A 25,798-nucleotide genomic window follows, 5' to 3' on the forward strand; every position below is an offset into this window, starting at 1 on the left:
CTCGAGGGTCGAGTTACGTCACTGTGCAGTAGATGTTGCTTCAACGTGTGGCAACTTCTGAAAGACACACTGAAAACCCAGCATGGTGGGGAAGGCCCCTGGGAGAAAAGAGCCTACGAGAAAAGCGCGAGGGCATGTAGGGCGCCTCCGCCTCACTGCTCCCTCCTGCACAGTCGAGCCAGGAGAGGTGCCCCCCGTGTGCCCGGCTGTGCTGGGCAGCAGCTGGGCGGACGTCGCCTCTCTGCGGGCAGCGCCCGGCCCCGCCCGGCCCCTCTGGTAAAGCGCTCGCCAGCTTCGGGGCTCAGCTGGGCTGCGCCCTCCGGTGTAGGACCGTCTACGCTAACGGCTCCGGGCAGTTACGCGGCTCCCGCTCTGGGGGCGGGCAGGGCTGGGGGCAGCCACCTTCGCACACCCAGCCCAACCCCGCTGGGGCGCATAGGAGCTACTCGCTCACGCTGACCGGGTTGCTAGGTTCAAACCAAGAAGATCCTCGTCTAATTTTTCTAATTGGCAAAATGATTTGATGGTAATTCTATAATTAAAATTTTGAGTGGTATAAGTAACCAAATAAATTACCATTCAGAGATCAATCATCATTGACTAGGATGATAATAAAGGAAAAATATTTGGCCTTAAACCACTGAGATGCTACACAGAAACCCCCCGACAGCACTGGGTAGCACTGAATAGAAACTGTCGTGAGAGACCCGTGATCATGTGATGCTTGAGGTCACACAAGAGGGCGGCAGCATTTCAAAAAGCTAAGCTCTGACCCAACGCCCAGTCTGCCAGTCAGAGCAGGCACAGGGCGTCTCCACGGTCAGGCTGCTGGCATCGGCTCCGACGATTCCAGAGAACACTACTACCATGGCGAGCCTCAGAGAAGCAGCTTTGCCCAGGAAAGGCTCCCATGGGTGCGTTAAGGGGAGTCAAGCTGACAAAGAACCAAGGGTGGGACAAGCAAGATGATGAAGACGTCTCTGCTCCTCCTCCTGATACCTGACGATGTCACATTTCCACTGCTCCCCTTCAGGGCAGAAGCTGCTCACGCCCTCCCGGTACAGGAGGGCTCTCTGCTCTGTCAGCGCCCACACCACGCTGTTTCGGGCTGCAACCTGGGACAGTGGATATGGACAGTCGACCTTTACGGCTCTGGCACAGGGGCGATCCACACTGAGACCTGCCAGGGAGACAGACAGGAAGCCCCAAAGACACACAATCAGGACTTCACACCTCATTCGTATTCTGTTGTTTGCTTCTTTCTCTCTTTTTTTTTTTTGGTATTTTGCCATATTCTTTTGTAATAAGTATTTTGTCTTTTTAAGGTCTAGTCAACAAAAAAATGGTTAAGTTGTGCTTAAGTATCACACATATCTGAAGTGTTTTCAAAAGCTCTTTGCAAACTGAAGGAACTAACAATTCAGAATCTGCTGGTGTCCCAAAGTAGCTTAAGATGTTCTGGAAGAACAAGAAAGCCCAGGGCAGGAGAGCAGCCAGACCCTGAGCCAAAAGGGCCCCTGCCAAGAGCAGCACATGCTTTACAGCTGTGCCCCTCAGAGCCTCAGAGCCCCCTCAGATCTGAGGCCTGCAGCCATCCTCTGCAGAGCAGCTCTGACAAAGCAGCTGCCCTCTCCAGCTCCTACCTGTTTGGGGGGGGGTTCCCTAGATGAAAGGCGAGGTCCATCACATGGCCAGGCTATGGCAGGGCCAGAGCTCAGAGTCCCTGATGCCCCATCCAGGGCTCTTTCCCCCACCTCCTTGCAGCTTGTCTGCAGCCTGATAGCGTCCTGGGCAAGCTGGCAGAACAGCTGTTAACTCAAACCCCATACGCTGTGGCGTCAGCCCGCAATCAGCCCTCAGTGCTCAAATGTGCTCCCTGACTGCTCACAGGAGCCCTGTGGTACCACATCCTCGGTTGTTTCCCTCACGCTCAACCAGGGGGAGTCACCTGCGGGGCTTCTTACACCACACATCGTCAGCCAGCCCTGGAGACTAACGCGGTAGGTCTGGTACTACTGGTTAACAGAGCATTCGTTCCTCAACTCCAGGCCTGAAGCGCTCCGTTTCCTCACCAGGAACAAAACTCAAATGCTCGTGGAAACTGGATATGCATCTGCCTCTCGAGAGCTATTCCCACTTGAAAGGAGAGACCAGGGCTGGCACATGGCCCAGGAGCTGGCGAGGCTGACCACCAGGGCTCAAGCAGCGGCTTCTAGGAGACGCTGGCCCTCCTACACGTGAGGAAGAGCCAGATGGGCAAAGACTTTCAATCTCAGAGAATCATCCCTGGCTGACAGTTCATAACAGAGATTAAAACAGTCTCCCCAAATCAGCAATATTAAATGGTTAGGAGATGGATCTTTACGTAAATCCAATATGGCCTCCTGACAACTAAAAAAGAGCACCCGCCCCATATCCTTTCCAGATGCTGATAAATCACATTGCCTTTGGAAACTCATATCCCATTTTGCTGACAGTACATAAACACTCCCTCTCATTACAGTTTATTTTTAATAAACAAGTCCCACTGAGTCTCCTTCAGCAGCTGAAGGTTCCCCTCAGGGCAGTTTATTAGGACAAGTTGAACTGCTACTTAGATCAAATGATTTCTCCTTGTTTCTTCCTGATCCACACGTAAATAAATATACAGAAGCAGGGCTTTGACCTGGCTGAAAAAAATCCAGCCATAACTTAAAGGAAAAAATGATTCTAATGTCATTTCCCTGTTATTCTTTCCCCTTAAGATCTGACATTGCAGCATAAATGACAGGCAACGGTTAACCTAAGAAGAACGAGAATCTGTTTCTGTATCTCACTAACTAACCCTATGAAGTCTTGCCCTAAATTTGTCTGGGGTTGAATGTGAGTCAGTAGCAGGAAACTGCTAATATATTCCAATAGCAAATTCTCTTTTTACAGGAGTATTTTAATTTAAATTGATTTTTAGCCCCTTAGGCACTGTGATGGCTCTAAGCATGTCCCTAATAGGTGAGGGGCAGTAAGAAGCAATCACCTCCCCACTGATGGGGGCCGGAGCACCGCCTCCAGTTACCTGTCTGCAGGTACAGATCTCCATTTGTCCTGATGATCCAGGCTGTGTCATCGCTCAGGGCCACAAACACTGCCTGGGGCAGGGCTTCGTACCAGTGCCGCTTCCCCTTGATGGTCACTTTTCCACAAGCGAAAGCTCGGTTAGATTTCTGTTCAATCTTCCAGAGAAGGGCTCCTGTAGAAATAAAAATTCTAATCACCATCCAATAAGTACGGAGAATGACTTACACAAAAAAGCTTCATTCTGGTCACTGTGGGGGAGAGAGCTTTCTAAAACCTCTCTCCCCCTTTTGCTTCTACCTCAACGGGGGAAAGAGCCCGCAGCACCGAGGTTTGGGTCCTTGGCCACCACCCACCAGCTGTGTGGCTTCGGGTGTCAAGTCACCCACGGTCTCCATGCCTGACTTCCTTCTCTGTACCTTATAGGGCTGCTAGGGAAACTGGAGGTGAGAACAGACCAGTGACACGGCACACTGAGCTGGACAGACCTCAGGCCCTCCTGATGTGTACAGTGGCAGTGCTGACACGGTTACATCAGGAGGCACAACTCGTGCCCCACCACAGGTTGAAAAGTCCTAGAGGGATTCAGATGGGGTACTTCTGGACCAACTGAGGGATAAGATGCATGGAAAGGAGGCGTTTGAGCTGGGCTGTCCTTTTTTTACTCAGAAAGGGATTCTGATAAACAAAGATGAAAAAGGGGAGGGAAGGAGGAAGATGCAGATGGAGGGTGTGACACAGGACAGGCGGCCACGTGTAAGAAACCACCAGAGAATCACCAAGAGCACAGCCAGGCTGGACTAGAGGGTCTTAAGGGGAGAGCTGAGGTAAGAGGAGAAAAGCGAGACAGACGGCTAAGCCCGAAGCACCCCGTGAACACCGTGGGCTCTGGCCCGCCCCCCCCCCCGCCCAAGACATGGGCACTGCAGGACAACTCAGTCAACTACACTCATCTGGTGGGGACAGAATTCTTACTAGATCAACAAGGGCCGGAACGTTTTGGAAGCACAAAGTAATCAACAGAATCAGGACAGAACCAAAGTTTCTAAATGGCTGGGGAGATAAAACCAGAAGTAAATGACAGAAAGAATTAAAATGCACAATTATATAACGCCAGCTAATGAAGTAGACTATGATCTCAGCCACTATCTAAGGAAAAATATTTTTCAAACAAGCGAAGAGGTAAAACAACCTTGAGCAAACTGGTATTTTAAATAGTGACAAAGACCAGGAAGAGTTCAAGGAAATCCATCTGAAACACAGTAAAATTACGGGGGACGAGTCTAAGGTCACAGAGCATGTTTTGTCTGACTTCTACTCCAATGTCCTAACAATAAGAAGTTACTATGAGGCAAACACGCATAAATATTTCTATTCTACCTATCTACCCCCCAATAGGTGAAGTGGCCAACGTTATGACAAAACAGATGAGCAAATGATTCTGGACAGGGAAGGGAGGTACAGGCTGAAAGCCTAGTAGAACCTCATTCAGGAGATGTCTGCTCCAGTTCACTAAAAATGGTTAGCCTGACCATGGCTTGCAAGAATGAACGCATTTTTCTTTACACTCAGGGAGTAGATGATTCAGCCAAAGCATACACATCGCTCATTAAAGAATAATTTCTAGAAAGGAACCCAAATAATCTGAACATATCCCACATATCCATAGGTCCATCTTCATTAGTTCAGTTGCTTTAAAGCAACACTAAGAAACAGGAACACAGGGGTGCCTGGGTGGCTCAGTCAGTTAAGCATCCAACTCGATTTCGGCTCAGGTCAAGGTCTCAGGGTTGTGAGACTGAGCCCCGTGTTGGGCTCCGTGCTGGGTGTGGAGCCTGCTTAAGCTTCCCTCTCTCTTTCTCCCTCTGCTCCTCCCCTCCCATAAAAAAAAGAAATAGGAACACATTTTTATAAGGGGCTAATACGTTAATCTCTCTCAAAAAAATCCTTCAAAATTCAAGCAAATAGTTTGCATAGTTTATAAAAACATGTTCATGTATTCCCCTTACAATTAATTAAAAAAAAAATTCAAACTAAACATCCATTTATTTGGATGTTTATTAACTGAAGTCAAATGAAGCAACCCCTGTTCTTCGGAGAAACCCCCCAAACGTGCAGGCACTGGCCAGCGTGCTGCATGGGTGGCCCCGGGCAGGGCCCGCTGTGTGCCGGGCCAGCTACACCGGGCGGGACAGGGAGCCGGGGAGGCCAACCTGAGGGTGAGACCGCCACCTGCTGGACGGCGTCCTCAAACTTCTGCCAGCGGAGCCCAGCGCCCGGCAGTGCACTGCAGAACAGGCCGCCTTTGTAGTCCAGGCACCAGAGGTACTTCTCGGAGACCGCCAAGCTGAGTATGCCGTAGCCGGGACCAGCGTATCCCATCCAGCTTTCTGCAAACTAACAAGGACAGAGCCTGGTGAGTTCTGTAGCAGAGCACGCAGCTACACCGTCGTGCTGTCGTCAACAAGACAAGCGTGCAGGGTATCATTCAAGTCACAGAGCTGAGGATCTCTGAGAAGCCATGCAGGGTCTGCTATCTTTGGACCATACTCTGAGAGAAGCGTTCTGAAATGGGAGCTGTCGTCCCTCGTTAGGACCCCAGGGCACGCCTGGGTAACACTCTGTCATGTCAGAACACCCTTCCTAATTCAGTGTTTACATTAAAATGACCTAGCTTGGGGCGCCTGGATGGCTCAGTCTTTAAGCGTCTGCCTTTGGCTCAGGTCATGATCCCAGGGTCCTGGGATCGAGCCCCACGTCGGGCTCCCTGCTCCGCGGGAGGCCTGCTTCTCCCTCTCCCACTCCCCCTGCTTGTGTTCCTTTTCTTGCTATCTCTCTCTCTGTCAAATAAATAAATAAAATCTTTAAAAAAAAAATGACCTAGCTTTACGCACAGGTGTATTGCACTTCATACAACATGCAGATCCGTGTTTTGTGCATCGGATCCTTGCAGATGCACGAGGATGAGAAGCACTACCACCATCTCTGTGTCTTTACCCTCGGGTTTTAAGCATGGTCCCAATCACTGGACACAGGACACATCATGTGGCTGATGGAAATCTGGCCAAGACACCCAGTCTGGCTGAACTTTATAGACTGATGTTTTCTTGCTACGATTCTTTAAAAAAAATCAAAGCTAAACGAAGTCTTTGCAGTTTTAACAGTTTTCTGAAACTACAGAGGAAAATCAATGTGCTTGCACAATCACCCAAATATGGAAGTTCGCTTCAGAGAGAATGGCACCCGCCCCTTCTCAATTCAGCCCTGCACCCCATGTTGAGCCCCCCTCCCCAATGCCACAAAAATCTCTTGGCTTTCTAGCTACTGGAAGGGGAGGGGGGGGAACCATGAAGGGAGGGAGAAGTCCTCCAAGTGCCAGGTTCCCTCTCACCTAGGGGAGGGCTTTTCTAAAGTTCTGGCCTAGAATCCCAATAGCCCGCCCCCATGAGACATGGTCGGCCTGCCCAGTGCATCCCTGGGCAGGCGCCCTCTCACACTTCCCAGAGCCCTGCATTGGCTCGCCACCATTGGCCGAGAGTCTTGCTCAACTGAGATGATCGACATGCACGTCTGGCTCCTCCCTGAGATTCTGAGATCCGGACTGGCTATCCACACCCTGCAGCAGCCAACACTGAACACGGAGCCTGGCAGCCGAAGGCACTCAAGAAAGGATGGGCACAGGCAAAACTGAGTGTAAGGTCTAACCTTTTGGCATTTGTCGCCAAACAACTAAGCAGTACATTTCACTGCCAAGGCAGGACAGCACAGAGGCTGAGGGGGGGTGTCCCGGGGCCAGCCTTGCCCCTCACTTGCTATGTGACCTGTGCAAGCCATGTAACTAAGTCTCGATTGCCTCCACTGTAAAACGGGGACCACACAGTACCTATTTCATGGTTTGTTTAGTTCTTAGAGAAGTAAATGAGTTGAACTTACAAAGTACTTAGCATGTTGCCCGGCACGTGGCAAGAGCTACCCAAACAATACGCGTGATTAGCACTGAGAGAATCCAGCGGTACATTTGGGGAAAGTACACATAAGTTCACACTCATAATCCACACCTCACAACGACTTAGTAGGAAAAGAAGTGATAATACCTGGTTAGTTTCGAAATCAAATACACTGAATTATAATCACTTGCTAAGAAAACTAAGTACTCTGAAAAAATCTCTTTTTTATGTAAAATGACCAAGAATAACCATCCTTAACTACATGGGTTGGGTGGACCCTCAGGAAACCGGCCCACCCCAAACCCACACACCTGATCTGACTTTAGCAGCCCAGTGTCATCTGCGCCAGGCTGGCTCAGGTCCTGCAGAGAGCGACTACCACCGAGCTCTGTCATACTGGTCTCCGAGGAAGAGGAAGGCAACCCGTGGGCGTAGATGTCCTCCTCGTCACTGGACGTCAACACCTGGTCCCGTGAAGGCTGCTCAAGCTGAGGCTCACGAGTGTGAGCTGCCAAGGCGGAGACCGGGGGTGCCAGCCGTCCTCCCACACTCCCCGTGTCACATTCCAACGCAACCATTTGCTTCAGGCCTGTGTCACCGTCAGTGACAGTGTGCCAGGGATGTGAGCCAAGGTGGCCGGGACCCCCCATGTGCGTGAGGAAGCCCTGCTCCTTGCTGGGCTCCTCAGCACAGCCTTTGTCAGCTCTGGTCCCCGGCAGCCGCTGCTCGGCATGGGGGACCCAGCTGAGGCTGGAAGGCACCGGGAGGGAGTCCAGGAAGGGGACTTCAGAAAAAGTGCTTTGGGGGACATCAGGCATGTCCTCCGCTTCCCGGGCCTCAGCAGAGCTGTCCTGTTCTCGACAGGGTGACTGTCTGCTATTCAGTTCATCGTCTGCGGGACAAGGTTCCTCTATGAGCTCTGTAACGTCACTACCTTCCACAGCTTCCCTCAGCTCCAAGAGTGAAGTCCACACTGCACTGTGTGGCTCTGTGTCGTCTGCACGGTTACATCGTGGGAGTCCAGCTCTGTCGCCATTCCCTTCATTCAGTACGTCAGGGGCAGGCTCCGGCACCTCCAGGACACTGAATGCCTCGGGGTCATTATTTTCCTGCAGGACACCATTCACCTCACCACTAAGGTTACTCTCCTGGTCAGGAGACTCTGTGCTCGACCGATCCACGATGCTGCCCAAACTTGAGGTCATGGACAGCAGGTCTGTGCTCAAGGACTGGGGACTGTCACCCGGAAATTCATAGCAGGGAGTCGATTCAAGGGAGCTGTGGCACGTGTTCCTGCTTCCACCTTCTAATTTAAAATAAGAATGTTTAAAATGGGGTATGATTCCACATAAAGAGTAAGAGACCAACAAACACAATTTTGGCTCAAGAAAAAAAATACATTTTAAATGAAGGATATTTAAGTGGTGAAGAATACATCTCTCAAGCACGAATTATCCCCATGCAGAGATGTTTTAAATGGATGCAAACATCAGACACACTGATGGGCTCCAGGCCCCACTCAAGAAATGTTAACGGAGGAAAACAAAGGGAAGGATGAACTGCAGACCAGTTGTTTAAAATTATTAAAATGCTTAGCAATCTGGTAAGTATGTGTAGCTCGAGAAGCCTAACAGGAACCAAGGAGTAAAAAGTTCAACCATTTCTATGTTAAATCCCATGTCCGGTAACCTATGCAACACTAAATGTAAAATGACCCATCTAGACACCAGCATCGATCTTCTGTTTCCATGACTTTCCATCCAGGCTCATAGCCTCTCTGGTCTAATACATGCTATACATGGATATATCAAAATTTTTATTTAAATATTGAGAAGTATAAACCCAGACCCATCAAGCAGGATGGTAAGTACACAGGTGTCTGTTATATTATTTACACCTCATGAAGGTGCTCTCCATGTGCGTGGTACTTTTTTAACACATGAAATATCTCACAGTAAAACTCCTTTGAGGAAAGAACACACTTGCTTTCTGAAGGCCTTCTCTGCTTCTCATTGAATGGGCAAGTGCTCATTCAGTGAAAGCAGCACTCCCAAAAAGTGTCTAAGAATGCCCCTGAGTAAGCAGGAGTCAGTGTGTGCTTTGCCACGGATGGTACCTGTCTTCTTCTTCCTCTTCTTTTTCACTTTCAGAGGCTTCACGACAAGCTCCTGGTCAAAGTCTTCTGAGCTAATCACGCTGAATCTCTGTGAGGCGGGCTGGCTGCCCCTCCCCAGCTCTGGAGCTGCCTGGAGCCCGGAGCCACTGTCGGTGGAGTTGAGCGAGCTGCTCCTGCTCCTTGGCTCACTGGCCACGGAAGAGCCCCTGAGCCTCGTCTCAGAAACCGGGGCCCCCGACGGCTTCTCCACACGCTGCCCGGGGGCCTGCTCTGCACATCCTGGCATCTCCAGACCATCTCGCCCTGAGAAAGAAGGGTGGGGTGTTACTGCTGTTTATCCAAGAAAGTCGACACGCTCCTATTCAGATCTGCTAACCCTAAATACCTGCCTGCTAAACTCAGAAGACTGGCGAAACTGTAAGAATCACACAAAACAGTCCAACAAACGGTTCTGTGCTCCAGGAAGCTCACACACCAAAATCAGGAAAATGGTTTGTCAGGGCTATTTTCTGTAAATAGCTCAATAGGAAGGGGACACTACTAAGTATACGGCATTTCTCACATCAATTCACAAATAATTCCTAAAGAAGACAAATGACCTAAGAAAAGGGCTTAGTGATATCCCCTACTTAGATCATGCCTTAAATATAAAAGAACTCAAAAGGCACTTGAAAAATGTATGTGTACCTGTATTTCTTGAAATTTAAGGGGAGAAAGGGAATTTCCACGAGAACAAAGCCAGGACAGAGAAGTGCGTTAACGAAGTCAGTGTCCATTTCGAGCAGAGAGCGGCGTGAGGATCTGGCCGTGGAGGGTCAAGTCACCCTGCTCTGTGCCCATGAACAAGAGCCAGCAAGTTTCTCACTTTCATGGATTCGTCCTTCTCAACACAACACCACAAGGTCACCATGGCCATAACAGTTCCATCCATAGTACCCTCTACGTAGAACAGGACTAGGGACCACTTCGATCCACTCAGCCATCCCTCGGATACCGAGTATCCACTATGTGCCCGACACTGTTCCGGGACCATCAAGCAGACAGATGGGAATTGCTGTCCCTTGTGAGGGTGGTCAGGCGCAGACTAGGGGCTGCGGTGTGCACAACTGGGGACAGACAGGCAGGACTGTGCTCGGTGTGAAGCCTGGCCAGGGAAGCAACTCGTCCAAGATCACACAGTTGGCGTCAGGTCTTGGTCTAGAGCTGTCCTGTCCAATACAGCGCCACTGTCATGTGCAGCTAAATTCAGAATCAAACACAATTTAATACTGTTGCACCCCCCACATTCCAAGCGCTCAGCCACTGGTGGACAGTGCAGAAACTGAGCGTTTTCATCACCGCAGAGAGGCCCCACTGAACAGCTAGGTCTGGAGCTTACTTCCCTCCTATAAGCCTCTCCGCCCCTGACCACACCCTGTAGGTGCCCCTCATAAACTCAAGACTCAGAGCTTATTCACTTTCCACAGAAATTATAATCTGGAATGGCAGCTATCCTGACTTACCCTCTGACTTAAGAAGTAATTCACCCCCACCCCGCCATCTCTTAAGAGACCGTAAAATTGGGGCCAAGATAGCCCTTATGACATTTTCATCTTTCAAGTCCTAAATATCTGGCTCATGAGAGACTGTTTGGGATACTTTCCTTCTAACTACACTTCGTATTCTAACATTACAGAAAGACAAAATGCTTAGTAACGCTTGGGGGCCCAGGAGCCTGCCGCTTGGAGCTCCTCTTCCTCGCCTTGCTCCCCACTCTAGAAGGCCTCGGGTTTGCAACTGGCCCACCCACTTGGGTCCAGGACCTCTACTCCCTCTCCTGCAGTGACTCAGACACCAGCTAGTGCTGGTGAGAGAAGTCATAGCAAAGATGCCCCCAGGGCCAAGATACCCCCAAGCCCATGGCTACAGCAAAAGGTCTACACTTCTGACCAATGTAGCCAAGCAGAAGAAGCAGAAGAAACGTTGGCTGAAGCAGAAATCAGAAGGCAGGGCTGGTGGATCTGGGGCTTGTCATTTACCCCCCAGTCCTTGGTTTTCTAATCTGTGGAACAGGGAAACCATGGATTAACACTCACTCACTCGGGGCTTCTATGTGCCACGTGCTGTGTCAGGGCACAAAGCTGAGCCACAAGATCCTTGCAACAAAAAGTTTATTTTGTGAGGTAAGGACATGGTAAGTAAGTAAACGGCTCCCCAGTCACAAGAGTGGTAGAAGGAGAGGCCCCTGGGAACTCCAGTGAAGACAGGGAGAGGCTGACTTAACTAAAGCACTCAGGAAAAGTATCAAAAGATACAGTAAGACCTGGGCGCCTGGGTGGCTCAGTTGGTTAAGCGACTGCCTTCGGCTCAGGTCATGATCCCGGGGTCCTGGGATCGAGCCCCACATCGGGCTCCCGGCTCAGCAGGAAGCCTGCTTCTCCCTCTCCCACTCCCCCTGCTTGTGTTCCTGCTCTTGCTGTCTCTGTCTCTGTCAAATAAATAAATAAAATCTTTAAAAAAAAAAAAAAAAAGATACAGTAAGACCTGAAGTGGGTCTTAAAATAACGAGCGGGGAGAGAACAGAGGGCAGCATCCGGACAGAAGTAGGCCTCGTCGGGGAGCACCACACACCTAGCACTCAGACCTGCCTGGGCCCTGGGGACAGCGGGCGGTGGCAGGGGGCGCCCTGCACACCACCTCAGACGCGGTGGCCTGCAAGCAAGGAAGGGACGAGGCTGCCCCCAGCCCCGGGAGGAGGGCGGCCTGGCTGGGGAAAGGCAGTGGCAGGACTACCTGCCTCACATTTCCCACAGGCTTGTCATGAGCATCAACCAAGACGCCTGCGAGACTGCTCCGTGAACTCCAGAGGCCACACACGCGGGGGCTCTGGGGCCACACGGATGTCCCTGGTGTGCTGCTCACGTCCCCCCAGCGGCGGTGTCTTTGGTACCTCACTGCAACTTCCAAACCCCGGTCTCCTCGTCTACAGAATCAGTACCTTCCGTTTAGGGCTGTGTTCAGGATTTTACGAGGTCATGACTGTTAAGTGCTCAGCAGTCTCTGGAACATAGTGAGAACAAAGGGAGTGACAGAGAGGCCTCTCCTCCTCCTCCCCACATGGCTGTTGTCACCAGCAGGAACAAGTTCACTGATGAGCCCCAAGTGTACAAAGTACCGTGGATGTGTGCATGAGAACACGTATTAAGATTCTTTGCTCATTAGAATCTGGGCTTGTATGAATTACAAAGAAAAGTCAACAGCACAGAGAATGACCAGTGCTGTAAGGAGTAACAGTGTGGAGGGTAAAAGATATATTCCAGATAACAGATTTCCATGTTCTAAAATCTTGGCAAGTCTCTATCTTTGGAACTATTAATCCCACACGTGGAGTCAGGTACCAGCGACCAGTCATGTGGGTGCTGAGTTCTCCTCACTACTCGTCTGGCCTCCCCAGCTTCCAGACCTATGGAACCACTTTACCAAATGTGAGGTTGTCTGATATGAGCCTTAAAGTAGGTAAGCTTCAAGAAAAGCACTGTAAACCATCTTTTATGACTCATAGCGGGGCGCCTGGGCGGCTCAGTGGGTCAGGCGTCCGACTCTTGGTTTCAGCTCAGGTCATGATCTCAGGGTTGTGAGACCAAGCCCTGAGTTGGGCTCCGCACTCAGCGCGGAGTCGGCTTGAGATTCTCTCCCTCTGCCCCTCCCCCTGTTCGCACACATTCTCTCTCTGAAACAAAACATCTTTTTTTTTAAAAACAAAATATCTTAAAAAAAAAAAAACATAGGAAACCCTCCTAATACTTCCTTGTTTAAATAAAGCTACATTTAACTAACAAAGTAATGGTAAGGTTTATAAATTATAAACTACAATTACATATACACGGGTACATTTTATAACAAATACAAACCTATTGATGCCAGTCCTTCAGGTCTGCTTGAAATTCTTATAATGTTCCTATCTCCCTTTAAGAAAAATATTTCATTTTCTGTGCAGGAAACAGACACGATATCACCTGATCCTTCCAAACCAGCAATTGTGGACTGTCCAAAAAAGAAAAGAAAAAAGAAAAGAAAATCACACCACCAGGCAATAGTAATAGTTGAAAGCAAACAGACATGGGCAGGAATCCAAATGAGTCAAATGACACCTGTGTTTTGTTGGGCCCACTTTCTGAAACTTCTTAAGAGTAAACGAACGCAAAGGTAGGGAGTATCCGACAGATACATGACCTGGAGTCATAAACCTTGCCAGTGAATTCCTGAGCCTGAGGGAAGAGCTCACCGCACCTCTGAGCACTGGGAGCCGTGTCCTGCCTCGCCCCCTCCCCCCAGCACATGGAGCACATGCTCCTTGGCAGGACCTGCCTGTCAGCCTCGCACAGCTGCCCTGGTCTGCGCTTCAGGTGCCCTGAGCGGAGTGGGCCTTGTTCCTCCAGGATGCCACGGCTCTGCTCAAACTCCTTTCCTGACTCTTGTCTACTGGGAGAGTTCCAACTTGATTCAGACATCGCCTCCTCGGGAAACAGTCCCCGGGGAGCTCAGCCTCGGTGGCACTGCCCGGGACTCGTCCCAGCTCACAGCACTTTGTACGAATGCCCACAGGGAACGCTGCTCCTGGTCTAGAGTGATGTGCTGACCGGTCTCGACCCCTACTGTGTGCACTCCCGCGGGAGAGACAAGTGGACACTGCAATTCATGGCTCCGAATGAATGGAGAGAGGGAGGAGGCCCCTAACACCATCTGAAAACAGGACATCCAGAGTCTGAATGATTTTAAAACATTCTCTTTTTGGCTAATAATACAAACAAGAGGCAGTTCACTATAGAGAGAAAAAGGGCCTGAATTCTTCGTTAATTTTAATTTTTTTTTAAGATTTTATTTATTTATTTGACAACGAGATAGCACAAGTAGACAGAGCAGCAGGCAGAGGGAGAGGGAGAAGCAGGCTCCCCACTGAGCAGGGAGCCAGATGTGAGGCTCGATCCCAGGACCCTGGGATCATGACCCGAGCTGAAGGGAGACGCTTAACCAACTGAGCCACCCAGGCGCCCCTCTGTTAATTTTTAAATAATCCTGATGAACATCTAGAAACATGCCACTAATCTGAAAGCTGCCCATCATGTTGCCACACAGACTCTGATGGCAGCCACGTGTGCACATGGACAGCCCCTTGTCTCATGAAGTTAATTACACCTGTCACAGAAAGCACTGGGGTAAAGGGCTCAGAAGAAAGGAATCGATACACAGTCACCAAACCTCTCAACCCCACTGACTACTAAGAGCACATCCAGTTCAAAGAGTACCCAGAGAAAGAAAAAAACTTAAGTTGTCTATAAGTGGAGAAGAATACAAAAATGCCTTTCAAAGTGTTCCTTAAGAAGAGAAACCAACTCAGGGCTAAAAGGCAGCTTGGTGGCCCTAGCCCAGCTCACCCTGCCCTCAAGTTCCAGATGAGGGAAGCCATGCCAGGCAGACGAGACTCCTGCTTAGAGGCAGAACAGCTAGAAGGTTCTACCAAAACCAATCTATAAAATAATCAGACCCTTACTGGATTTCCTTGACTGGCCCAAAGGAAAAAGTAAAGCATTAGAATCAATGCTGTCCCTTCTATCGTTCTGAGAGATAATCTGTAGATAAACACTGTAAAGACACCCAAGATGTGGTGCGATCATGTCACTTACCTGGTTGACGGTGTCTAGAAGGTAAATACTGTATTCATTCCAACTCAACACCCAGCCTTCTTGAAAGAAACACGAAACAAGCCCCAGGTGTTTCTCAGGTAAGCTGCAACCTCCCCTGTTGGAGGATTCCAGACGTGGGTACAGTTCAAAAGGCTTGACCCCTCCAGCAAAGACATCTTTTAAGATAAACGTGGCTTGAACAGTCCCATGGATGTCTGCCTTCCACAGTCGGAGCCCAGGCCGTGATGCGTACAAGGTCAGATCACTCTGCTTACAAAGTCCTGGTATAAAACAAGCTCCAAATTTCCCAGTGCTGAAATTACAAAAAAGAAAGAAAAGAAAGAAAAAGAAGAAGGAAAAGGAAAAGGAAAGGAAAGGAAGAAAGAAAAAGAAAGAAAGAAGCGATATGAACTGATTTAAAGTGACAGTTGTCAACCCTTGATATCAACTCTAATGAGAATTTTCTGGATAAGCCCGAACAAGATTAATGTTTTTTCAAACCCTCTGCTATGGTTTGTTCTGTTGTTACTAGAACGACGCTGTCATCTCTGTGTCTTCTGCTCCCCGTAGCCCCCTCGCAAGTGTGCACCCGCTGAGCGTGCAGCCTGTCTCATGGCAACCCGTTTTGGTGCTGTGCCCAGGGCTTTGTCCCCACCCTCAGGCTCAATCCTCACAGCAGCCCCATGACGTAAAGAGTCCAGCTCCTGTCTCAGAGAAGAGAAAATGAGGCAGAAGCTCACAAATCCAGGTCTGACCATCCTCTCCCTGCTTGGAACTTCTGTTCCTTCTAACGCCTGATTGCTGTACTCACTCCAGCATCCCAGCGAATGAGCGTCATGCCTACCATTGAGTCTGAACCCATCACAGGGACCAGCTTCCCTCTGGTCCCCAGGCATGGCAGTTTTCTATTTTTAAAATTATGAAATACCTAACACAAAAGAATGTTTTATTATATAAATAATACATGTTATTTTATACTATACACACACACACATTTATAGGCATATAAAAGTTATGAAGTCTAATAAATGAAATGCACACCCGGGAACTCCCTCAACTTCAGAAATAAATCATCAGGGACACGGGTGATGCTCCTAATGTTCCTGCCCCTCCGTTCCCCAGGTGTGACCACAGACTGCATTTTGTTTGTTATTCCCTTGCTTCTACTATTATTGATAATTTAACCACATACCTATGTATTCCTAAACACTACATATTTTTTAGTATTATCTTTCATTTGCATAAAAAAAGTATGATGCTACTTGTATACTTTTGCAAATTGCTTTTAACATTGTATTTCTAAGATTTATCTTTACTAATAAAAAAAACTATAGCTCGTTCATTTTCACCACTACATAGTTTGCCACAATATTTTTACTCACTCCCTTGTTGATGTGTATTTGAATTATTTCTACTTTGTTATCTTAAACAACGTGCTACGAGCATTTTCATGCAGACCTCCTAGCACGCAGGTGTAAGAGTCTGCCCAGGATCTCCCGGAGATGGAATTGTTGCTCTGTGGGGTAACTGTTGGGTTGCTGAGTTGACCACCTTCAGGTTTAAAAGACAACTTCAAACTTTTTTCACAATGTGATTATACCAACCTATGCTCCCACCAGCAATCTGAATTCTTTTTTTCCCCCCAAAGGCTTTATTTTTAAGCAATCTCTACACCCAATGTGGGGCTCAAACCCATGACCCCGAGATCAAGAGTCGCATGCTCCCCCCAACTGAGCCAGCTGGGCGACCCTCTGAGTTCTCATGGTCCCATACCTTTGCCCAATCTCAGGCTCCTACCAGAGCTCAAAGTTCAAGAGTTTCCAAAATACTTCCCTGATTTGAAGCAGTGGAAAGAGTACCGACTCTCGACTGACAGCAGGGCTCGATTTCCAGCCCCGACATTTGCTTTGTGCTATGCAACCTTTCTGGAGCTTGGTTTCCTAATCTGTACATCAGGAGTAATCATTCCCATCTCAAAGGTTCAAGCGAAGATTAAGTGAGCCAGTCTACGAAGGCACAAAAGCACCGCTGGGGCTACAGGTGCTCGCAGCTGGGATCGGCCTCTAGCTCTATTCACGCCAGCACCGCGTGCTCCCCACGGGCCCCGTGCCTCTCTCCTCACCCTCCCTGCACGCAGCAGCGCACCGGCCCTCCTGAGGGGCTGTCTTCAGGGCCCATCCCACACGGTCACGTAGATAGAGTTATCTGGACGTTTCTATGCATGTCAGTATCTCTCTAGGTCCCTCTGGCTGCACAGTAACTAAATCCCTCTGGATAGGGCCCAAGGAGGATATCGAATATCAAATTCGGCTTTGAAACGAAGATCGTTAGATTAACCAAGACTGTTCTAACGCTGTAGATCATTCACGGACAACTCTATAATCAGCATCGCGTTTGATTACTGCCTTTGGTGGATTTGTTCTGGGAAGATTCTCTAAATAGACCCAAAGGAATTCTAGCAGGGCAGTCCATAACCTCTTCCTCTTGACCTTCCTGTCAAATCCATGTCTGTCTGGTGACCCAATTGTTAAATGTTTTCCATCTATTTATAGGTTCTCTTAAAAATCGCTTGTCACTTCCACTTTGATTTGTTCACCTTGGGTAACTAAAGCATTCACTGGAACAAACACTGTGTGAGACCCGGGGCCATGGGCAACGTGAGGGATGAATGAGACAAGATCCTGGCCCAGACTAAGAACAGACGGGGGCAGATGCGTGCATGTGTATGAACCACCGCAAGAGCATCTGAGGCTCAAAGGGCCGCCCAAGGAGTCCAGACGGGGTGTGTCCCGACTGGGGCAGGAGAGGGCTAGACCCAGGACTATTACCTGGCTGAGGAGGGGACGGGCACTGTGGGGGAAGGAACATGCCGAGAGGGTCCTGGTGGGCGGCTGGCTCTAAGGAAATGCTGAATGTGTGGTGTGTGGTCAGCGGGGGGAAGGCAGATAAGCTGGGGATAACAACTAGCTAGAGCGAGGTGTAAACTGTCCTACACCCCAGGCTTGGTGCCACCCACCTGCCGTATGACTGTGTAGCACCTGCTGCTGTCCGTTCTCAAGTGGACCCTCAGACTCCAACTTTTAAGGTCTAGGCACCATAGGGTTCTAAAATCCTAACTAAATTAACCTACTTTTTTTTCTTTTTAAGATTTTATTTCTTTAGAGAGAGAGGGAAGAGCGGGGAGGGGTAGAGGGAGAAGCAGACTCCCCGTCGAGCAGGGAGCCCGACGCGGGGCTCGATCCCAGGACCCCGGGATCATGACCTGAGCTGAAGGCAGACGCTTAACGACTGATCCACCCAGGCGCCCCTGTTTGGGGTTTTTTAAAAGATTTTATTTTTAGGTAATCTCTACCCCCAGCGTGGGGCTCAAACTCACAACCCCGAGATCAAGAGTCTCACGCTCTACTGACTGAGCCAGCCGGGCACTCTGAAAGGAATGTTTTCTAATGTGCTGTATAATCTCTGGTGCCACAGACCTGAAATGCTGAGCGTGGACAGAGAGCCCGAGGCAAGAGAATGAAAGTCTAAGATGGGTGACAAAAGGCTCAGCAGCCAACTGCACACAGACCACCACACAGGCACAATGGCAGTGACCCTGTTCCAGAACCTGATGCTGGCTCTGCTGGGGGGGCAGGCTCCACAGGTCCACACCCAACACGGGTGGCCAGGCTCAGGGGCCCTGACGACAGGGCCACAGGGGACACCTAACAGGTAGGGAGAGGTTTCCACCTGAAACAGTGCAACACAGACCCCGAGGAGAGCAAAGATACAACACTTCTGGGGAACAGCCAGCGGGCTCTGAGGTCTTCTGGGAGTAACAATGTGTTTTAGCTGGTCTCGTCTGAGGAGGTTCACAAACTCCATCAGAAAAGGACGACCCCATCCCCCACCACCGAGGTTCCCCTGCCTGCAAGTGCTCTGCTCCCCGCTGAGAACACCCCAGCCCTATTCAGGCCACGCTGTCACCCACCAGCGGGCCTGAGAGGCCACGGCGGGCACCGCCATCCTGTGCTCTGTGCCGGCCAGCGCCAGCCACCCAGCCACACTCCCTGCCAAGGCGCCCCCTCCTCTGTGTTCCCTTCCACAAAAACCAGCCCCCTAAAAAGCTGTCTCTGAGCACTGCGATCCTGTTCCCTCCAGCCCTTTCACCCTCGGCCCCTCTCCTTCAGCAAGGCTGTGTGTAGCCACCAGGTCACCAAATCCAAACATCTGTCTCACGCCATCTCTTGGGGCCGTCAGCAGCTCTGACGTAGCCTTGTGACACTTCCTTCATGTGGCCTCCAACTTCTCACTCCTCTGAACCTTCCTCACATCCCAGTCTCTGCCAGAGCCCAGAACAGAGACCCCCCCCCACTTCTCCAGCTATGCTCACGCCCACAGCGACCTTGTCCGTCCCAGAGCTTTGAAGACCGTCTACATGCTACAGGCTCCCAAATGCGCGCCCTGGCCCCACCTGCTTCCCAAGACGCACGGCTGCTGCACCTGCCCCTTTGGCTCTCCCCTGGGAGGAAGACCATGCTACCTGTCCACAACAGACTCTTCTATCATCTCCCCCAGGCTTCTCTAGGCCAGTGTGCCGCCACTCCCCTGAGTGCTCAGCTGACTAATCTCCCTCTCTCACCCCCCAGAGCCAACGTGTCAGCACACCTGTCAGCTCTGCCCTCCGAGCATTCCTACTACCCTGGCCTGGCCTAAGCCCCTGGCTGGCCCCCTTCAGCTGCCACTCCTGCCCCCTCCAAAGAGCAGCAAGGGTGACTTGCCCTGGTCAAAGCCTCTCATGACTGCTGGCGTGCTAGAATAAAGCAGCCCCTGAGTAAGGCCCACGAAGTCTACAGGATGGGGTCCTACCTGGCCCCTCTTCTGCTCCACACACACATGGCCTTGCTGCTCTCCAAACCCTCAAATGCTTGGCACACGCACTGCTTCTGCCTCAAGAGCTTCTTTCCAAGGTCCTCTGGTGGCTCCTTCTGCCCTGCCTTCAGGAATCTGCTCCAGTCCCTCCTGCGGAAGAGCCATCCCTGCCTGCCCATCTAGAGCACCCACCTGTGTCCCCTGCTCCCTCCTCTCTAGTCCATATCCTGGTTTATTACTACCGAGCATTCTAGAATATATTTAATGTTGGTCTCCCCCTTCAGGAATGTGAGCTCCCCACGATTAGAGGTTTTCCCAGTTCACAGCTGTCTCCTCAGATGGAGAAGGCTGCCTGGCACACAGCAGAGACTCGGTGAGGATTTTTCAATGTTAGGTGAATAAACACTGTTCCTAGGTGAACTCACCCAATGTCAGGGTCTCAATGTCGCTTGCATCTAATGATTTGCAGGCCTGTAGATGTCACTCCTCACTATGACTCCCACTTGACTGCTACCTAACAGGCACCTCCAGCTCAATATGCCCCCCACAGAATGGCTGCCCCCCACAGAATGGCTGTCTAGACCTCAAACCCAGGCTTGCCCCACTGTGCCCACTGCAGCTACCGAGCTGCTACAGCCACCAGCACAAAGTCTTCTCTTCTTTCCTTCCCCTCCCCTCTATCTAATCCATTATCCAGCCCCGTGCTATCCCCAAATTACAGCTCCCTCCATCTCCCCGCCTCCTGATGGCCACCACCAGGAGCCAGTCTCCATGCCTGGTCCCGGGACTCCTGAAGTACCCTCCTCACTGCCCCCTCCTGCCCATCTCCAATTGAGTCTCCACACAGAACCAGGGGTGAGCTCTGAAACGTCGCTCATGTTGCCATTCTCCTGCCTAAAGCACTTCAATAGCTTTTGGTTATGCCTAGAATAACTCGGCCAATAGCACGTGGTGCCCCCAGCCACCAACCCCTAAGCTGGCTCGGGCCCTCCTCTCCAATCTCATTTTCTTTCTTTCTTTTTTTTTTTTTTTTAAAGATTTTATTTATTAATTTGCAAGAGAGAATGAGAGACAGAAAGCACGAGAGGGAGGAGGGTCAGAGGGAGAAGCAGACTCCCCGCTGAGCAGGGAGCCCGATGCGGGACTCGATCCCGGGACTCCAGGATCATGACCTGAGCCGAAGGCAGTCGCTTAACCGACTGAGCCACCCAGGCGCCCTCCAATCTCATTTTCTACCAGTGCACCCAACCCACTGCTCCTGGTCACCCCGGCCCCCTCTGGCTCCCTGAACATTGCAAGCCCTGCCCAATCGGTGGCCTTGGGTTTGCTGTTTCCTGAGACCAGAATGCTCCTCCATCAGCTCTTCCCATGCTTGAGGCTTCTGCTCAAATATCACTTCTCCACAGAAGTCTTTCCAGACCATTCTAAGAGAGCGTGCCACCCCCACCCGAAGGCTTCCCCCTGACTGCCTGCTCCACAGCACACACTGCAGGCTACACAGGGATCCTGCTTGAGGGCAGAGACCTGTCCCTGGCTCACCGCTGTCCACCGCGCACGGCTGCCCCTCAGGCACACCAAACACCTGCGGAATGACACACTGCTTGCAGGGGGCAGACTCGCCAGACGCCCTTTCTGAACCACAGACTCACAGCACACCACAGAAAAACAAGCCTTTAAGACCCAGGGGTGAACAACTTTTCCATTTATTCTGTGTTATCCCCACTCCTCTAGGGCTCAGTGAAATACACTTCCCGGGGAGAAAGGGGACACATTTGTTTGCATCCGCACCCTAGAACAGTGCCCGGCACAGGCCAAAAGACCAACTACACGTGTGCACCTGGAGGGGCTCATGGAAACTTGCTTAGGTTTCCATGACGGAGGCTGGAAGACCAGGTTTTAAGAGAAGGACTATTGGCTGATCCACGTGAAAAGTAACTGGTTTTCGTATCTCTCTCTTTACCCTCCACTATCCTTCCAAAAAGACACTGATGACAAGTCAGGACAAAACATCAGGCAGAAGAGGGGACGCTGGCAGAGGGAAAAGCAAGATGAAGATGTGCAAAACCCCTAAGCCAGGGCTACAAATTCTACTGTGTTTTCTGGGGGCCAATAGGGAGACTACTGCTATACAAAGGCTAAATTGTTGATGGAATTGAGGGGGTATTCAGAATAGAAAACGGAAGCCAAAGGGAGGCATGACCAGGTCTTTTGGTAGCTAAGGGCTGCCACCCTCCGCCCATCTGAGCCCTTCTCCGGGCCATCCGTCACCCGCCCGGCTGTCACCGCCAGCCTCCGTGGGCCCTCCCTTCATGGGCGCAGCCAATCCATGTCTCACTGTCAGCCTGCTCACCACACTCCCCACCCACCTGCCACCCAGCCCCTCTGATTCTCTATAGGCAATGGTGCCCTTTTACCAGGAACTTCTCCAAATCCTGCTGCCCAATCCACAAGCTGCTGGCGCCCATCCTCTTCCTGCCCCCACTTGGCTCTCTGCCCCTCTCAGAATGAGGCGGTGGCCCCACCACTTTACCTAGTCCCTCCTCACTGACCCCACACCCACATAAACCAGGCCCCAGGGCTCCACAAGTGTGTTTCTGGCAGGGAGGTCACCATGCGTTCCTGCTGCCTCTTCCCACATGGCTGGTAGGCAACTGGACTTGACCCCTTCTCTTGCTGTCCTTCCAGGTGGTAGGTAAATGGGGGGGGGGGAGGGAGACAATCTCTCAGCCTAGAAGCCACCCCCTCCAGACCTTCCCCAGTCCTCTTGGCCAGTTCCACTCCTCCCTCGCCCACTCCTTCGGGGAGTCTGCCCTCACCCCTAGGCCGGGTAGAAGCTTCACAGCACCCCACACACATTGCTCCATAGCAGGTAACATAACTATTAGCAACTTTTCTGCTGAGTTTATTAAGTTTCCATGATGGTGGGCTCACAGCTACTTTGTCTGCCAGTTATCCCCAAGCCTGGCACAGCCCACACAGTGCAGAGGGGCTCTCGCCCTTCACCAGGGCTGTGGTGGAGGGGCGCCCACACAGGGGTGGACCCAAGGCAGACTACATCGGAGATTCCCCTAGGTCTGGCACTCAAGGCAAGGAGGCCACACCTGCAGGTTCTTGCAGCAGATCAAGAGGGACACACTCTTTCTGTCTGATGCTGGGATGAGGTGTCCGGGCAGGTTAGGGACCCACCGGGAACCCCAGGCTTAGAGCCACGGTGGGCTTGCACATGGCAAACAGGAAACCTAGGAAAACTTAAAGCCCCTCTGTAACCACCACGCTGGTGCACTTGTGATGCTTACCTTTTCCTTGGTTGTGTTCCAATCTGCTTGACAGACTTTTCTTCCGTGTAAAAAAGCAGGCTTCTTTGTAGTGTAGACACGAGCAGTACTTTCTGGCTATAATCCAGTTGCACGATTGAAGATGGCTCTTCCAACACCAAATGGGAGTTACACACACCCTGTGAGAGAGTCCAGTTAAACCGAACTCAGTGTGGAGTTAAAGTAACCCAACTTCCTCTATGACTGGGAAGCATCCTTTTGTTATTTGTATTTGGGTCAAAATACACCTTAAAAACGTATGTTGTTAATTCTCATCAGATTCAATGTCAACCCACTGTGATGAAATTATTTGGAAAAGTTCTTACTAATGAGAAAACAACAGTAACACCTATCTCAGGCTATATCAAGTTTGGTAAGAAACATTTAAAAATTCTGTATAGGGCGCCTGGGTGGCTCAGTTGGTTGAGCGACTGCCTTCAGCTCAGGTCATGATCCTGGAGTCCTGGGATCGAGTCCCGCATCGGGCTCCCCGCTCAGCAGGGAGTTTGCTTCTCCCTCTGACCCTCCCCACCTCTCGTGCTCTTTCTCATTCTCTCTCTCAAATAAATAAATAAAATCTTAAAAAAAATAAAAATAAAAATAAAAAAATAAAAAATCTGTATAATTTCTTTTAAAATGTTCTCAGTAGATAGTTCAAAGAAGAGTCCATAAAGATCTAAGTGGAAATATGTTACACTAGGAGTAGAATTTATTCTAGTAGAACACAACGGGACTTTCTATAAAATTATTGTGGCAACTATCACCTAAGGTCACATTACACTCTTCCCCCACAAAGAATTCAAAGCAATTTTGGGGACATTATGGCCTTGGCAACTGAAAGGGTCAGAAAAAAACAGAACTGAATATTAAATATATTGAAGACCAAAGGTAAACTCTAGGAGGTATTTTACTGCTACCACAAACTCTGTTTCTTGGTGTCAAAAATCTGCTTCTACAAGTTACTCTTCTCCCAAACCAGTTTCTTCAATTGTTTAAGAAATCCTGATGCACTTTCACAGACCGTTCGGGGGTAGGAGGGAGAGCGGCAATCAGACTTACTGGTAAAATTTACATACAGTAAAATTCGCCCTTTTTAGATACATGATTCTATGGATTGTGACAGTGCATATACAATTGCACAACCACCAAGACAGTGAAGGGAGAGGGGTTCTCATTGCCCCCAAACATCAAGCACTTTTAAAGCAGGTCTTCCTCCCACATTTATAGTTATGTAAACTGTAGCTTTTCAGTTTTTGACTTAGCTTATAATGAACTAAATTTATTGTATGAATTTTGCAAAAACACTCAGCCTCCCATATCTTTCTTTTGCAAATCTCTTTGTACTTGCATTTTTTTTTAAAAAACCTATCAGAACCTCAATAAAGCTGGGAAATAAGTTCCCGGGGTGCCAAGGACACTGTTTTCTGCATGTGGCTTTCTCTCCGCTTCCTGAAATGCAGGCTCGGGCACAGTGCTGTCCTGGTGCTGCCCGCGGGCCTGAGCAGAAGGAAGGAACAGGGACTCCTAATAACCTCAACACTTTCCTACACAACAGCGGCTCTCAAAGTGTGCTCGGCAGTCCTCTCCACGGGCCTGCAAGGCCCAAGCTACTGCCATCACGATACTCGGATGCGTCTGCCTTTTTCACTGAGCTGACATTTGCCCTGACACAAAAGCCATGGTGGGCAGAGCAGGGCCCTGAACGCCACCAATCATCACCGTGCCCTCCGCCACCGCTCACGGAAAAAATGTGCGTTCCACTGAAGACTGTCTTTGATGCAAAACAATTATAATTTCATTAAATCTTGGCTCTTGGGTAGACACAGTTTTGGATTTTGTGTGACAAAATGGGGCATGCACACCCGGTCCTGCTGCTGCCCCCCGAGGTACTCTGGTTCTCTCAAGGAAAAGCACTGGTTTGTGAGAGCTGGGAGCTCAACCAGCTGCTTTTTTTTTTCACAGAATACCATTTTTATTTGACATACTCTAATTATTCAAACATGGGTATTTGGCAGACATTTTATCAGATGGAACAAAGTGACCTGTCACTTCGGTAAAAACAAGGAATCGTGTTTGTTGCTGATATTAAATTTCCAGTTTTCAAATGAGGATTAGAACTGAAAACTTGTATCGACCCTTGTGAACTTGAGCAATTCCCAGTAGCTAAAGACTTTTCTGATCGGAATGATGCTGATATTAACAAAGATGTGTTCTTTGATATTATATAATTGTGTCAACATTTGAAAAGATCTGCATCACTCAGTAGATCAGTATTTTCCAAGTGACCAACACATGATATTACAAAATCACGCGTGTATCAAAGAGCCATTCAAAGTGCAAGACAGACCACTGGATTTTACTGTTAAGAGCACAGAAATCCATCCATATGGTTTTAGCTTCCCAGTTACAACTGACCTTTAAAGAAACCACCATCCGTCAGTTGGGGGTAAGATTAATGAAGAATATCCACAATTCTCTAAAGAGGCTATTACAATGCTTGTCCCGTTTCCAACTACAGGTCTGTGGAGGCCAGATTTTTCTTTATATACTCCAACCAAAACAATGCATTTTTTTTTTTAATTTTATTATGTTATGTTAGTCACCATACATCATTGGTTTTTGATGTGGTGATCCACGATCCATTGTTTTCGTATAACACCCAGTGCTCCATGCAGTACGTGCCCTCCTTAATACCCATCACCGGGCTAACCAATCCCCTCTCCCCCTTCCCCTTTAAAACCCTGTTTCTCAGAGTCCATAGTCTCTCATGGTTCATCTCTCCCTCCAATTCCCCCCCCGCCAATTTTTCCCTTCCTTCTCCTACTGTCCTCCATGCTATTCCTTTTTTTTTTTTTT

At 49.7% G+C, this 25,798-nt stretch overlaps 1 protein-coding gene across 6 annotated transcripts in view; it reads right to left on the reverse strand.

Moving 5' to 3' along the window:
* TECPR2 (tectonin beta-propeller repeat containing 2) overlaps positions 1–25,798 on the reverse strand; it is a 102,882-nt gene that overhangs the window by 47,056 nt on the left and 30,028 nt on the right. For all 6 annotated transcript variants that reach the window (XM_081829874.1, XM_081829875.1, XM_081829876.1 and 3 more), the window contains 8 exons: positions 22,925–23,082; positions 14,778–15,090; positions 13,005–13,137; positions 9,115–9,417; positions 7,310–8,304; positions 5,265–5,448; positions 3,053–3,226; positions 1,000–1,180 (listed from right to left, as the gene is read on the reverse strand). In XM_081829874.1, coding sequence (XP_081686000.1) covers positions 1,000–1,180; positions 3,053–3,226; positions 5,265–5,448; positions 7,310–8,304; positions 9,115–9,417; positions 13,005–13,137; positions 14,778–15,090; positions 22,925–23,082 — 2,441 coding nt within the window. The remainder of the gene's footprint in view (positions 1–999; positions 1,181–3,052; positions 3,227–5,264; positions 5,449–7,309; positions 8,305–9,114; positions 9,418–13,004; positions 13,138–14,777; positions 15,091–22,924; positions 23,083–25,798) is intronic.

Source organism: Leptonychotes weddellii, chromosome 9, assembly GCF_054177405.1.
Source record: "Leptonychotes weddellii isolate Sample4059 chromosome 9, ASM5417740v2, whole genome shotgun sequence".
In the NCBI taxonomy this organism is placed as follows: Eukaryota; Metazoa; Chordata; class Mammalia; order Carnivora; family Phocidae; genus Leptonychotes; species Leptonychotes weddellii.